Source organism: Crinia signifera, chromosome 2, assembly GCF_055691185.1.
Source record: "Crinia signifera chromosome 2, ASM5569118v1, whole genome shotgun sequence".
Taxonomy (NCBI): Eukaryota; Metazoa; Chordata; class Amphibia; order Anura; family Myobatrachidae; genus Crinia; species Crinia signifera.
Genome location: NC_139218.1, coordinates 233,687,808 through 233,705,484, shown reverse-complemented (window position 1 = coordinate 233,705,484; position 17,677 = coordinate 233,687,808). Strand labels below are relative to the sequence as shown.

General features: G+C 36.4%; 1 protein-coding gene across 8 annotated transcripts in view; it reads right to left on the bottom strand.

Annotated features, from left to right (window-relative positions):
- The window catches only part of SH3RF3 (SH3 domain containing ring finger 3), a 468,317-nt gene that overhangs the window by 224,827 nt on the left and 225,813 nt on the right, over positions 1-17,677 (bottom strand). For all 8 annotated transcript variants that reach the window (XM_083174028.1, XM_083174026.1, XM_083174022.1 and 5 more), the window contains one exon: positions 15,403-15,678. In XM_083174028.1, coding sequence (XP_083030154.1) covers positions 15,403-15,678 — 276 coding nt within the window. The remainder of the gene's footprint in view (positions 1-15,402; positions 15,679-17,677) is intronic.

The window sequence follows — 17,677 nt, the reverse complement described above, 5'->3', positions numbered from 1 at the left end:
GTATTCCACACCTCTCTGTACTAATATATAAACTTGTATGTACCTTTTCTTTATATATTTCCTGATTTTTGTATATTTTTGTATAATTCCCCTTTTTTGTATATAAATGTACCTTTCTGTATATAAATGTACATTTTTGTAATATTATGTTTAAGGTACTGATAAAAATTGTAACACCTATTAAGAATGTGTCTATATGTAAAATCAAAGCCCCCTTTTTTCAAATGGAAGTATTCTATTAGAAATCAATATAAAGTATAATATTCACTTAATAATTCACATTCACACACATATAGCTAATCACACGTTTTAGCCTTATTAAGGCTAAATAATAATGAGGTTAATTTCCCCATCTTCAATATATGATCAACGTAGTTGTATAAAATAATTACTGCTATTTGCCCAGCACATTTAGAATATTGTTTGATTAAATAGGGTGCGCTCCAGCTACATAGTAGTTGGAACGCAACTGACTTGAAGATACACTTCCTTAGTGAGTACGGAGGCACGTCTTAAAAGACGCGCTGGTCAGAACGTACAGCACTTCCGCATAGATGAAAATAAGATGGCGGTGCGTTCCACCTCGGCTTAGGTGGAACGCAAACGAGCCTATTAAGGCTTAAAATACATTTCGCAGCACTAAAACTCCACTGAATTTGAACGTTTTAATATATATATAGCGCACCACTACTAGAAGGAATCACTATTGGAATAATAAAGGTGTAACCCACTTTGAGATAAATATTAAGTAAAAAAGGTTCTAAAAGGATTATTTTCACTAACACACACGGACACAAGAACGATTATATTATGAATACATTATCAACTCAGTTTCACTTTAAAACTCAAAATATATAGATAAATAAAAAATAAAAAAATTTAATAAATTTTTGGAAGGAAGTGACATCATAGAAGAGGCCCTATATAAAGAGAGGCCAGGTCCATTCCAAAATCACTTGCAATTTGGATCCCAATGAGCACACACCTCCCACAGATACAGGGTAAGACTTTTTTGGTACTAACACTGGTATTTTTTCCATTTGAACTTCTTTCCAATTTGGAAAATGAGGGCTTTGGTTACTAAAACTCTGTGTAATTATTGGTTCAATAGAAAGAAAAAGACCTCACTATCTTGGACACATTGGGATAAATGTTGAAATTGCCTCAATTAGGTATGCCAATTTTCATTTTATTCATTTTTTTGAAAAAAAAAATTTTTGAAAAAATTTGATCATGTCCTAGTAAGAATATGGAATGATGATACACATATATATTATGTATATTTTCCTAATTAGGTCCATTATTCGGGCTTTTTTAGCGTATTGTCAAAGACATCAGACCATTTAATCAACTTATAAGTATAAAAAAGGTATGTACCCTGAAGATATAAAATATAAGATACAGTATGTGTATATATAATAATTTAATAATAAAAAGAATTAGTATATAATTAAAACATTCTACCTTTATTATATAATTAAAATACCCCACCTTTACTATATTATTAGGTTCAATAATTGTTTCCGGTGGTACCAAGAAATTGGACCCTAATCAAGTTGCTTTCGTGTTATCTTTACTCTATGACCCTGAATGGGCATATTACACCTTGTTTATTCTAAGGTATGTACCTCTATGAAATAGTATCTCCATATCATCTCCTATCCAAGTCTCTCCATTTTTACCATCAAATATTCCTACGTACTTTTGATGAATATTATCATTTTTAATGTAATGTCCAATGTTATGTATCTTATGAAATGTATGTTATATTTTAGATCATGTACCCCTGATGAAGTCTCTAACGAGACGAAACGCGTTGGGTGTTGGTCAGATGTACTGAAAATAAAAGAAAAGTTTCTTACATAAAGAACAACTTCAATAGTCTTTGTCAATATTTTATTATTTATTTATTTTTTAATGAAAAATGTATTATTGAAATATTGGTTGGACATTGCTTGTCTAGGGCGCTGAAGACACTATTGTTGGTGTATTGGTTATTGGTCTATCCTTACTAGTAGGGGATAGAGTGTCAACAGCGACCAAACATTGTATAATAATAGCGCAATTTTGGGGATTTTTGTCTTTGTATTGTGTTTCTACTACTAGTAAATCCTTAAACTGCAGCTAATATTTTAAATAATGCCTATCATCAGAGATAGGACAAGTAGGACAGCCAAATGTAGGTCTATATTTTCGAATGAGACAAAGGATATACAGGAGATGGAGGGAAGTTCAGAAGATTACTATGGTCTATTAAACCAAATGGAGAAGCTCGCCACCAAAGAGTTGAAAGGGTGGTACGAGCTAATCACCCTTGAGAAATATGTAGAGGTGGGAAGAGTACCTAGAGGGCTAAGACTTTTGAAAAAACCTACTATAGGACAGACAAATGATGAATTCATGTTAAATTGGAATAAAATATTAAATGATAGTTCACTAAAATTGATTGATCTCATCATTAACGACCGAAGAAAAGAAATAGGTCGATATGAAGATGACATCAAAAAATTAGAAATAACCTTATCTAAATTTGAGGGGGACGATGACTTCAAAAAAGATGTGGCAGACATGCAAAGTAAACTAGATTCCTTAGAAGCAGATATTATATCAAGGAAACAAAAAAAGTTTCTGAGGGATAAATTAGATTACGAAAATGGGAAGATCCAAAACTGGGCACAGGCAGAAAACCCAAACCCCAGACCACGTACCTATTATAAAAATGTCGAAGATGATGAAGTCTTTGTAAAAAGAAGACCCCACTATCGCCAACCTGAGAGGAGAGAATCCTACCAGAGGCGAGATTCCTACCAAGGGAGAAATTCCTATCGAGGATATGGCAGAAGGTCCTTCGGTTCCCCTGGATATAGGGATAACAGAAGACCTTATAATAGAAGAATAATGTCACCTAGAAGATCCTACTACCCAGAGGTTTCTAATCGATTTGAGGTTCTCAGATCCCCAATGTCAGGGAATTTTTTAGATGGGAAAAAGACCACCCCCCCAAATATAACAAGGAAAAGTACTTATTCCACAGATACAGAGTCCCCAGTAGGGAAAAAGAGGTACCTAGGAAAAGAGGAAAAAGAGGAGGGAGAAAATTCCGCAAAAAAGAAAAAATCTGCCCACTTCCTGAAGGACCCTGTCCTACAGGAGTCATTAACCTTTCCAAGAAGGTACTATCACAACCCGAAGTCCAACTATTAAATAAAGGTCTTAAATTTGCTCCAGATCAACATTCAGACAAATTTGACCTTTTTGTCGATCTTAATAGATTTATAAGACGCTTAACTCTGGAAAGACATTTTCTAAAGAATCCCATTAAAGAAACTGACATACCTAAACCTCTGGTAGCCCCACCCTCAAAATTTTTTCCGGTGGAATCTAAAGGAAGCCACTTGGAGATCTTCTTTGAATTAGTCAACGAAGACTTTAAAACTTTAAAATTAGACAATAGGAGCCACACCAACCTAACCCCACAAGAGAAAAAAGCCCTAAAGGACCTCAAAAATGACGAGGAGTTGATCATTAAAGTGGCAGATAAAGGGGGCGCAGTGGTCCTACAAGACCGATCCACCTATTTAGAAGAAGCTTACAAATTAATTGATGATCAAACCACGTATGAAAAATTGGAAGTGAATCCAATGGAAATATATAAGGAAGAATTGTATTCCTTACTCCTTAAAGCTAATATTGATGGGGTGATATGTAAAAAAGAAATGAGTTATTTGTATGTGGAAAAACCAAAAATTCCAATATTTTATCACATCCCCAAGGTACATAAAAATAGAGACCTCCCCCCGGGAAGACCAATCGTTGCAGGTGTAGAATCCCTTACTGCTAACTTGTCTCATTTTGTAGACCTCAAATTACAGACCTATGTTAAAAAACAAAAGTCATATTTGAAGGATTCCACACAGGTTTTACGTGAAATCCAGGACATAAACTGGGAACCTACCTTTAGATGGGTGACTATTGATGCACAAGCATTATATACATCGATACCTCACCACAAAGGTATAGAAGCAGTAAAAGAGATCTTGTTGTTTGACGCAAATGTGGGTCATAAAGAAAGGAATTTCTTACTGAGTAGTGTAAATTTTATCCTTAACCATAACCATTTTGAATTTGATGGAGCACATTATGTTCAAAAACAAGGAACAGCTATGGGCACAAAATTTGCCCCCTCATATGCAAATATTTATATGAATAACTGGGAAACTAATATTCTATATGAGGAAGATGGCTTTAGGGATAAAAGGATAAAATTTTATAAACGGTATATTGACGATCTACTAGTAATCTGGGATGGTGACAAACAAAGTATAGACGAATTTATTTCTAACTTACAGATAAATGAGTATAATCTGAGGTTCACTTATAAGGAGGACGAATCTCAGATTGACTTTCTCGATATCGTCATCAGCATAGACCCCTCAGCCAATATTCTGTCAACTAAGACTTTTTTTAAGAAAACTGACGCGAATAGTTACATTCCTGCTAATAGTTGCCATTTACACACTTGGAAAAACAATGTACCTTTTGCACAGTTTCTAAGAGTCCGAAAAAACTGTAGCGAGGACAAAACCTATTGGGAACAGTCAGAAATGTTGGTGAATAGATTTTTAGAAAGAGGGTATAATGAAACCAATATAAGACTTGATCAAAAAAGAGCGGCTTCTACACCGAGAAATGACCTTTTAAAGGAAAAGGAAAATACTCCTAGTGGTGGTAATACCAAAAAAATTAGGCCTTTTATTACTCAATACAGCCAGGAACATGCAAAGATCAAAAAATGTCTAGGTAGACATTGGCACCTCCTAAAAATGGATCCGATTTTGGGCCCCAATTTACCTGATAGACCAGATGTAATTTTCAAGAGGGCAAAAAATTTAAAATGCTCTCTAGCACCCAGCAAACTTAAGCCAATTGAAACTCAGAAAAGCAGTGTTATGAGAGGCAACCCTTCCTTCCTGCCAGAAAGGAAGGGGTTATTTCCATGCAACAAGTGCATATGTTGCAAACATGTAGAAAAACATGGCCCTGTAATCCCTGAAAATTTGAGAAAGAACTGTAAGTTTGAAGGGGTTTTGACGTGTAATACCACATATGTAGTGTATTTAATAAAATGTGGATGTAACAAATGGTATGTAGGTAAAACGAAAAGAAGCCTAAAAATTCGCATCCAAGAACACTTACGAAACATAAAAAGAAAGGTGCAAATACATAGCCTGCCTAGACATTTTGAATCCTGCCATAACTCGGAGATATGTTCCTTAAAATTTTCAGTTCTTGAACATGCAAAAGAAGACCCTCGAGGGGGAGATAGGGATCGTAATTTAATTATGCGAGAATCATATTGGATATATACATTAGATACCCTGGCCCCTAGGGGCTTGAATGAAAGTATAGAGATAACAGCATTTTTATGAAATCATTCTGTATATGTCTTTTGATGAATGTATATGTAATCTTCGCATCTTTATATGTATTCCACACCTCTCTGTACTAATATATAAACTTGTATGTACCTTTTCTTTATATATTTCCTGATTTTTGTATATTTTTGTATAATTCCCCTTTTTTGTATATAAATGTACCTTTCTGTATATAAATGTACATTTTTGTAATATTATGTTTAAGGTACTGATAAAAATTGTAACACCTATTAAGAATGTGTCTATATGTAAAATCAAAGCCCCCTTTTTTCAAATGGAAGTATTCTATTAGAAATCAATATAAAGTATAATATTCACTTAATAATTCACATTCACACACATATAGCTAATCACACGTTTTAGCCTTATTAAGGCTAAATAATAATGAGGTTAATTTCCCCATCTTCAATATATGATCAACGTAGTTGTATAAAATAATTACTGCTATTTGCCCAGCACATTTAGAATATTGTTTGATTAAATAGGGTGCGCTCCAGCTACATAGTAGTTGGAACGCAACTGACTTGAAGATACACTTCCTTAGTGAGTACGGAGGCACGTCTTAAAAGACGCGCTGGTCAGAACGTACAGCACTTCCGCATAGATGAAAATAAGATGGCGGTGCGTTCCACCTCGGCTTAGGTGGAACGCAAACGAGCCTATTAAGGCTTAAAATACATTTCGCAGCACTAAAACTCCACTGAATTTGAACGTTTTAATATATATATAGCGCACCACTACTAGAAGGAATCACTATTGGAATAATAAAGGTGTAACCCACTTTGAGATAAATATTAAGTAAAAAAGGTTCTAAAAGGATTATTTTCACTAACACACACGGACACAAGAACGATTATATTATGAATACATTATCAACTCAGTTTCACTTTAAAACTCAAAATATATAGATAAATAAAAAATAAAAAAATTTAATAAATTTTTGGAAGGAAGTGACATCATAGAAGAGGCCCTATATAAAGAGAGGCCAGGTCCATTCCAAAATCACTTGCAATTTGGATCCCAATGAGCACACACCTCCCACAGATACAGGGTAAGACTTTTTTGGTACTAACACTGGTATTTTTTCCATTTGAACTTCTTTCCAATTTGGAAAATGAGGGCTTTGGTTACTAAAACTCTGTGTAATTATTGGTTCAATAGAAAGAAAAAGACCTCACTATCTTGGACACATTGGGATAAATGTTGAAATTGCCTCAATTAGGTATGCCAATTTTCATTTTATTCATTTTTTTGAAAAAAAAAATTTTTGAAAAAATTTGATCATGTCCTAGTAAGAATATGGAATGATGATACACATATATATTATGTATATTTTCCTAATTAGGTCCATTATTCGGGCTTTTTTAGCGTATTGTCAAAGACATCAGACCATTTAATCAACTTATAAGTATAAAAAAGGTATGTACCCTGAAGATATAAAATATAAGATACAGTATGTGTATATATAATAATTTAATAATAAAAAGAATTAGTATATAATTAAAACATTCTACCTTTATTATATAATTAAAATACCCCACCTTTACTATATTATTAGGTTCAATAATTGTTTCCGGTGGTACCAAGAAATTGGACCCTAATCACGTTGCTTTCGTGTTATCTTTACTCTATGACCCTGAATGGGCATATTACACCTTGTTTATTCTAAGGTATGTACCTCTATGAAATAGTATCTCCATATCATCTCCTATCCAAGTCTCTCCATTTTTACCATCAAATATTCCTACGTACTTTTGATGAATATTATCATTTTTAATGTAATGTCCAATGTTATGTATCTTATGAAATGTATGTTATATTTTAGATCATGTACCCCTGATGAAGTCTCTAACGAGACGAAACGCGTTGGGTGTTGGTCAGATGTACTGAAAATAAAAGAAAAGTTTCTTACATAAAGAACAACTTCAATAGTCTTTGTCAATATTTTATTATTTATTTATTTTTTAATGAAAAATGTATTATTGAAATATTGGTTGGACATTGCTTGTCTAGGGCGCTGAAGACACTATTGTTGGTGTATTGGTTATTGGTCTATCCTTACTAGTAGGGGATAGAGTGTCAACAGCGACCACACATTGTATAATAATAGCGCAATTTTGGGGATTTTTGTCTTTATATATATATATATATATATATATATATATATATATATATATATAGCAGTCTGTTGCGGCCCGGCACTCCCTCTAATGTTTCACAGCCACCTTGGTGCCTTCTGGTGTATGAGGTAGAACTAACAAAGCAATCATGCAGCGGCACTCGTAGGATTTCTTTGAAAAGTGTAATAGGTCAAAACAACCAAAAAACCAACGTTTCGGGGCTGGCACGCCCCTTTGTCAAGGTGTAGGGACACCTTGACAAAGGGGCGTGCCAGCCCCGAAACGTTGTTTTTTTGGTTGTTTTGACCTATTACACTTTTCAAAGAAATCCTACGAGTGCCGCTGCATGATTGCTTTGTTAGTTCTATATATATGTATATATATATATATATATATATATATATATATATATATATATATATATATATATATATATATATATATATATAAATATGAACAAGATTAGTATTTACTTATTATAAAACACACAAAACACTTTAAAATATTGCATGGAAAGATGCATATAAGCACTAGGGTTATGCTTTATCAGAAGCATATTAAACTTTGGAGTGCCAACATCTCTGTGAGAGATGTTCAAAATATCTGCTAGAAATGCCAGTGTCACTCTTATTTGTTATTTAAATGATAATAATGTTGGGTAAAAAAAATATATATATTTCCTATACAAGGTAAACATTACAGGTCATTATGGTGAATAAAATTGTTGCGTGGCAATTTTCACAATTATTTTGACAAATTCACTTGGCACTTAAAGGGTTAATGACAGGGCAAGGAGTGTAGGACAGTGTATGATACTTCCCACCCACCCCCTGGGACATAATCTAATACTTGGTACACACTGGTGGATATGTAGTCCGTTCAATGGAATAGACAATAAATATTGCTGGTTTGTGGTGTGTGCCAGCAATATTTATGTGAATTAAGTCATTCATAGACATAGGGGGAAATTCAGCATGGGTTGCTAATCGGAGAATTTGCAAATCGAGAATTTATCGAATTACTGCGGATGCGTATGTACCCATCGTGCATGTGCAAAGGGAACTAGCGATAGAAAATGCATATTGATAGTAAACACAATGTGGCTGGAGCTTGACTGGCATTAATCTGCCATTTAGGTGTGGTGGACACCAACTCTACAGCAGAAGCGGACTACAAGCTCCAGCAATCACTTGTGATTTTCCATCTGCCCGAACCAGCCTGAACGGACCGGACATACCATCAGTTTCCATTATAAGGGACTTTGGACAGCACAAGGGAAATTTCTAATTCCATCAGGATCCATTCCTCCCCAAAATTAAGCAAGGTAACTATAATTCACTCTGTTTACAGAGGCGGTCCTAATATTAATCCATCAGGCACCCTAGGAACGGACAGTTTATTGAGTTTATCCGAGTTCTGCTTTTCTGCTTAATGCATTCTTTTAACTATTCATTGTACCATTTGTGTGGCCTATTAAATTGTTTTATTTTGCAATTTTAATTTTTACTATAAATTGTGAAGTCAATCCAACAAGTTTACAAGTTTTATTTAGCGCTGCATACCCTGTTTTTTTTTCTAGGTGTGGAATCCTGCTGTTTTCTGGGTGTGGTGAAAAAAACTCAGGTGTGCCCAGGTGTTTTCTGGATGGGTATCTGATGCCAGAGATGATCACTTCCAGCCTGTCTCAGTTGCAGTTTGTGGAAGTCTCAAAGCTACTCAGATTTGACAGTGAAGTCCTTGGTTTGAGAATTGCATTTCCATTAGCAATCTCTCGCAATTTAGCAAGAGGCATTTTCTGCCTGGGAGGCGGCTCTCTCCTACGAATTCTCACGTTTAACGACCCATGCTGAATTAGCCCCATATTGCATAAGCGGCTCCTTGGACCTTATGTACACACAAGCTGGCGGTGATATACAGTGCAACTTGGTGGGCGCATATGTCCGTCTGTAGATCAGTTGATCTGTAGATATAGCTTTAGATGTGTCCCCAGCTTAACTCATCTGGCTTGGGTAGCAGTAACTGATATTGTCTACTCTCCATTGTGAGGCAGCCTAGTTTTCAAGACAAGATGGCTAATTTGAAACTGCTCTATTCCGTCCAAATGTTTCTCCAAAAAGTGACTGTCTCTTACTCGGTGGCTGGCAACAGCAGCATTGGGTGTGGGTTGAGAATGCATACCGGCTATTGTCAGAAGTGAATTCATTATTGAATTAATTATTGCACCCAGCTATTGTTAGAAGTGAATTAACCTAGCAAAATGGGTTGAGCTTATGACCTCAGGACCGTGAGGCAGTAATGCTAACTAACCTCCATGCCAGTCATTTTTCAAATTGTAACATTGTATATTAATATTAACCTGTATTCGACTTTTTTTCATAGCATACAAATATTTTTTCCAATATGAGGTTAAACGCAATGTACTGCAGAATAAATATAAACATTTTGAAGATCTTTAAATAATATGTAGTCTCAGGCAGAATTTTTTGTATCGAAAATATATACAGTATAATTTTAGAAGAAAAAAGAATGTTTCTCAAAATGCAAAAAGTTTGACAGTGATGTTTCTAATAGCCAACATAGAAAGAGTTGGGAGGGTTCAGTTTCATACAGGTAATAAGCTTCTCAAAATCAATCAGATGTTGCCTTCTGTTGCCACCTTCCACTCTCCTCTGTTCAAATTCACTGTTAATAGTTATCAAGAACAGCATGGGAGCAGGACATGAAAAACTCACTAGAACCAATTAGAAACTAAATAAAACCAATGTATAAGGTGTGTCCAAATGAAAAGGAGACCACGGTTGTATCTAAAAAAATATTTTAAGTAAAGAATATTTAATTGCAGTTCATGTGTAACATTACAACTATACATAATTGCCATTGACATTGATGCACTGATCCCAGCTAGTAGGAAGGGAGTGGGTAGAATCAGTGTAGAAACTCCTGGGTTGTTGAAAAATCCAGTTTTCCATGGTGTCCTGTACCACCTTGAGCCACAAAAAAAAAAATATATATATATATATATATTTTTTGGGTTACACCCATAAATCTGGTAAGCATGTTTGCCTGTCTGTGTTCTTCTGCTTACAGAGCTAATAGGTCTAAAGCGAGCCTTATCATGAGAGCAGAAAAATCAGATCTGCCCTGTTTGGCCAACTGCGGGTGCTGATGCCAAACAGATTCTGTTTATGGACTGTCAGTATTTGTAATTTTGTATGATCCTAACATCCTAAATAGGGTAGGAAGCATTTTGGGAGAACAGGGATGTGAATCTGTTGGATGAAGTGTGCATAAAACTATTGACTTCCTCCGTAAAGGTGCCCATACATGGTACAATAATTGTATGCAATTGTGGCGAGCGCAGTGAGCCCACGAGGGGCGGCAGTACGCGTCCTATGACCTTTTCATACCCCCACTATCCACGTCGGCGTGGAAATGAGAATAGAAAGTGTGGCGAGCGCAGCGAGCCACCGAGCCCGAAGCATGGCGAGTGCAGCGAGCCCCACGAGGGGACTCGGATACCTGTGAAGCCTGTGAGGGGAAGCAAATACCTGTGAAGGTATCCGCGTCCCCTCGCGGGGCTCGCTGCACTCGCCATGCTTTGGGCTTGGTGGCTTGCTGCACTCGCCACACTATCTATTCTCAACTCCACGCCGACGTGGATAGTGGGGGTATGAAAAGGTCGTAGGACGTGTACCGCCACGCTTCGGGTTCACGTTTATAGTGGGGGGTTGGCGTGGGGCTGCATTTAACATCGTAAGCACCATTTGGGTGCTTAAAAGCACCCTTTAGGGTGATTATACAATTTTTAATCATATAGGGGGCATACATACACCATAGTATATGCACTTTAGTATTTTGCATCGCACCCATCGCATTCATTGTACATATAAAACTACATACAATCCATACAATTGACTCGACATACAATCATCGCAAGCATCGCGTACATCGTACATCGCACATGAATAAAGTAAACGATGAGTGCATGCATGCGATTTAAATCGCAGTCATCGCATCGCACGCATCTTAGCTTAATATACTACTGTTTTTCATACGATACATGCGATTTAAAAATCTGTATCGCACAGATTGTATGCCATATAAAAATGTACATGATTAATGCGATGGGCGCCGTGCTAGGAAAGCAGTACCGGGCCTTATTTAGATCTGAGCTCAGTACAAATTTGTTCGGAAAATGGGCAAAACCATGTGCACTTCAGGTGGGGGAGATGTAACATGTGCAGAGTGAATTAGATTTGGTGGAGTTTTTTTGTTTCTGTGCAGGGTAAATACTGGCTGCATTATTTTTACACTGCAATTAAGATTTCAGTTTCAGCACACCCCACTTAAATCTAACTCTCTTTGCACAGGTTACATCTGCCCCACCTGCAGTGCACATGGTTTTGCCCATTTTCCAAACAAATTTGTACTGAGCTCAGATCTGAATAAGGCCCCATGTCATGGGGTAAATTTACAAATATGGGAGTTCTATTGAAGATTCTACTACTACTAGATTTATTTTGCACCTTCTAAAAGACAATAGATAGAAACTGAATGGTTGCTATGGGCAACATCCCATTTTCAATAGAACTCCCATCAGTAAATTTACCCCAAAGAGTCTTTGGTGCAACAAACAAGACTATATAGTTCCATTTGAGGATATGGACAAATCTGTATGCCAAATTCTATCCAACTCCAACATAACCAGTGCTAAAATACAAAATATTCCATCAATGTTCAATTGCTAATCCACCAATTTTAATGCTAAAGTATCAATTTATCCACTTGTTAATTTCTACAACCTTTCTACTGAGAATGCTTCTGATCACATATATTTTTTACAGTGCCCTACGGGGCATTTCATGTTATTCCTTCCTACTCTCTGGCATCTCATGTACAATCCACTTGATCAGAAGCTCAGATTTTGCAAAGTTTCCCTCCAATTAAACCTGTGCACTGCTCATTGTGTGGATACTGACCTTCATAGTTGAGATCTGTCACTAAAGCATATGATCTCACCCTGCCTTTTGTTTGCAATGTGCAGTAGCTATTTTCTGTTCTGTTCGCCTTTATTTCAGTCTCCTGATATATTTTTTTAACAACTGGTAAGCCTGCTTCGTGTTTTGAAACTCCATTACTTCAAATGCCACACTGTTACCTTTCATTCTTATTAACTTTTTTACATCTCATCATAACATTTATTCATGCGGTATCACAAATTATGCAGTACTATATAGTCAGACATACTGTACATAGAACAGAAGCTTACCAGAAATATTTGCCTATCATATTGACATATCTTGCAGGTGAAACCCAAGTCTAAACACAGAATGCAATTATTGTATGTTTCATATTCACCTTACACATGAGGGCAGTGGCGTAACAATAGCTCTGCAGCCCCCACGATGGCTTGGAGGCGCCCTGGGGTCTGCAGAAGCTATTGCTGGGAGTTAATGCAGGGGCCGCCACCGATTATGTCACTGCTGACAGGCACCCTCCCCCTGCTCCTTCTCCTCCCCCTCCTCTTCTGCCTGCCGGGAACAGCAGATCCTCCTGTTAGATTGTCACTTTTAAAATGCACGCCCCCTCACAGCATATGTTTATTAAGGATGCCAGAGGATGCAACCTCCTCTTACATCCTAAATAATGGTCTGCTTTAAGGTGGCGGCCATTTTGCAAGTGACATTCAGGAGGAGTGCCGGGACCACAGACAGGAGAATCTGCTGGTCCCGGCGGGCAGCAATGGACCGGGCGGCGGAGGTAAGGAGGTGTGTTTTAGTTGCGGGGGCGCCTAATTCGGAGTTACGCCTCTGCATAAGGGGATATACAATTCCGTGCTGGATTTTTCAACAACCGAAAAAAACTGCACTTATTGCCATTTTTAATTCAAATCAACATTCTGTCCTCTTTATTTAAAGTGAAGATTTTTTTCAAATATTGAAAAACTCAGCACGATTGAAAAACACTTGGACCAGCAAGTAAATCGCTGTTCTGTGTGGTTTATTTTGTCTAAATTGCAACCATTTTAGACAGCTTTTAATAATGTTTCAAATTGCTGCAGTATCGACTTTAAAAACAAAGTGAAACTGCATCGGCAAAACATGACTAAAATCAATAGTAAATTGCATTATTTTTTTTCAATTAGCAAAAAAAAGAAATAAAGCGGACTTAATTGATGATCCCCATAGCCTGAAGATAATTTTATACAACATTGTTAATAATTTTATACAATATTGTTAATAATTTTGTGCATGAATCAAAGTTTGTGTACATTTAGCTATTTAGCATGAAGTGTCACTATATCAGTTAAACAAAATTTGGGATTTTGGGATATGGAAGACTCAAACTCTAATGGGAATTAAACCAAACACAGAGAAGGCTATAAATAAACCTTTCAGGATAAGGATGTGAGGAAAGTAGATGTTAAGCCCCATATTTACTAGATGAGTATTTAAAAGATATTGCTGAGAAGGGCTCTAGTGTGTACTGTACACTCAATATCATTAATGATCGTCCCCATCTGCTGAACATGCAGGTCTATTTTGGTTAAATAGCCAACGACCCCCATGTTTCCTCCCTCTGTGACTGCCAGACCAGGCTGTGTTTAGGCAGCCAATGCCGTCCATAGAAGTCAGGTGTTTGCATGTGCCTGTCCTGGCACATACCATAGCCATTGTGCAGGTGCCAGGACCTGGGGCTGGCCATCTTCTCTCCAGGCTAAATGTAAGTAGGGTCCCCTCCTGATTATAGCTTATGCTGCCTCCTCTGCTTACTTCCAGATTATCATTAGAAAGTCCTTTAGACTTTTGCAGTAAGTTTTCAGCTAACCTGCTAAAATTAATCCGATAAATGTAATTCATTAAGGTGCAGAAATACAAAAATAATAAGTTGGGAATTCAATTATCCCACCTAATTTAACAGGGGTGAAGAAAGGTGGTAGCCTAGGGTCTTAAAGCCCAGGGCTATTAAGTTAGTGCGACTTTTTGTCACCTATTAAATTAATCTGTTGTCAGTCATTAACACATAGAATCTGATATAAATTACAGGACATATTTCTTAACTCTGTTGCAGACCCCCAAAACAGCCCTACCAACCCCACCAACCAAACCCACCACTGCCTTTTTTTATTTTTATTGCAAAATTCACAAAAGGAGTATGCTCAGCAGCCCATTTTCTAATTTTGAAACTTTTTTTAAACCATTCTGGAATTGTGGTCACACATAAAAGTGCAAATCAGGAAAATAATAAAAACGCCACTTTAGTCCTGCAAATTAACATTTCTGGACCACTTTTCAAATTAATTGAAACTTTTGGCTTTTTCTCTAAAAATATATCTTGGTTAAAGCACATTTATTCAATGATGATAGGGAGGGGACATCAGGACTGTCCTTACTGAAGGTATTGGTTACTTTTGCATGTTTGAATGTTTGCAGCTGGTTGCTACACCAGCCCATTGAAAGTATAACCTTATCAATAGATTATGAGAACTCAAAGGACCTGCTGGTAAAGAATGAGGTATGAGAAGCTTTAGAACACTAAACCTCCATGAATATCTTCTCTCCACTCCTGATAGGAAACCTCCATTCTGCACATCTCCTCCCATCATGATGGCTATAAAAGTACACAGACTTTTATAGCCATCATCTAGATATTGTATAACAGCATATGTCCTTCAAGGGTACATTTCTCACTTACATGAATGACCCTTAAGTCTACACCTGCCTTTCTTGTAAGTGGACCACAATGGAAATAGAAGAGTTAAAAAGATGGGGGAATGGAAATGGGGGGAACCATATAGTATGATCTTTAGTATCTTAATGCAAACCATATTCTTTTTTTTTCTTTACCTTGGTAAATGTTAAGCAATCCTTATCTTGATCTTTATCCTTGATTTCAAAGTCATAAAGTGCTTTGCCTTGTGGGGGAGTCTGAGTAAGTGGCTTTATGCATTGAATGTAGCTTGCTGGAAAGAATCCACGATTTCCATTCAACTCTCCGTGGTACCAGTTCTCATCCACCTTCCGTCGCAGAATTATGATGTCACCCTTGTTGAACTTGAGATCGCCAGGTTCCTTTCCTTCATACGTGTATAGTGCTCTTCCACATGGCAGCTGGGAAATATTCTAAGAAAGAAAAGAACAATTTTAAAATAACTTAAATATGAGGCATGTGTTCAACTTACAGAAGGCTATTAAAGCTGCAAAACAAAAGAGTCTTGTTAATCTTATTAGAAATATAGTACATGCTTCTTTTGGGGTGTTTCCAATTGTCTTTATATATAGAGTATATCCACAATAAACAAAAATAAAACACCTCAATATTGTGGCTACTATTTTATAATAACATGAGAATCTTTAACACCATCATAGTTTATTTATAGGGCACCAAAATATATGTGAGACAGGCAAGAAAACATTTAAACAGATTAAAACATACAAGTGCAAATGGTGACGTGACGTGTGTAAATTTCAGATATGGTTTAGTTCAGAGCATATACAAATCATATAATGATCATACAGTTGGTGATAGCTCAGAGGATGGACAGGTGAAAGGAGACAGACAGGAGGATCTATTTATATTGAACCACTTTCTTTTCAAGGCTAGGGTGAAGAGCATGAATTGAATTGGATCCTTGCATAGATAAGGTGCGAGTGTAAGAATTTCTGATCATTTTGGAAATAAGCACACTTCGATTTACTAAACATCGGTTTATGAAAGCCACCAATCATCAGTGACTTTGACCGACAATTAAACTATCAATGATAAACAATTCTATAGTCATTTGCCCCTTGGTGTCCAGTCTTAACCCACAATATTAAATGAAGAAATCCTCATTCACAGAATATATTGCTACTGCTAGTTTTTATGTGGTACCATTTACATTTTACAGTGACATGTATCATGCAAAAACCTATTTCAAATGTAGGTCGATGAACAGTTCTTAAAAGCCTGTCAGTTGAAAGAATAAGAGAAATCAAACACCCATATCATATGTTAATAAAAATATCTATATTTCTCTGAGATCTTTGGTTAAACTGTGAAGGTCACATTGAGATTAATAGATAATAATACATACTGCTAACTCGAGAGACCTACAGTACTGCACCTAAAGAAAACACCAGGCCCTTGGTCATCAAATGCAGAATATGAACAGAAGCTTAACGTTGCTCACTGTGATATCAATCAAGAGTAATTAAATCAAGTTATATGCACTGCAAACATTATATTTAAAAAATAAGCTATACACAAATTTATATCACGGCAATCATGAATAGCAATAAATAGCCAGTGTGGTAACCAGCAAACACACAGTAGTTTTATCATTATATATGTGCCATTATTGTTCTTTGTCCTTAAGAGTTCCTGTACCAGACTTGGTCCAGGACCAATTCAAATAATTTATGGTTAATGGGCAAACCAGTGCTGGTGGCTGCCAATCATAAAATGTGTACAAACAGAAGCAAACAGAATGCCCTTTACAGCTTAACTGACCCTAAGAATCGCATATAGTTATAAACTCAATCTACTTAATGTTACATATATTTTGCTTTTTTTTTGGCCTAGGGGTGCCATGAAAAAATTCTGATAATCTAGATTCAAAAAAGATTGGGAACCCCTGGCTTATGCTGTGTAAGAAGTGTATCTAGCTACTACTGTGAAATAAAAGTGCATGCCATGCTTTTCCGTGCACTCCTAGATGTGGACTGGGGCCAAGTTCAGTTGCCAGAATAAGCTAAAAAAAATGTTCTAAAGTATGTTAATCGCCGATTGATCCCAATAAAAGATAGAAAGTGTTTTCTCAAACTGCACAGGTCAAGTAGACTTGTTAAATCCTTTTATTTATCCAAAACCTGTTCGTTAAATCTCATTGTTCTAAGGCATAGATTAACAATACAAGAGCCCTGCTCTGAACATGGTCTTTAGTAATTGAGGGAATTGATTTTCACTCATGCCTTACGGGTTAGAGCAGCTCTGCCATAGGTTAATGCTTGAATGCGCTCACTTTTAAAATACATTGATGTTTAAGTAGATCATGTTCAATTCAAGGATAAAATAAGGCAATGGTAGGTGAAAATTAAATTGTTCTTATGATCTTAAACCAGAAGAAAATCAATAAGAAAA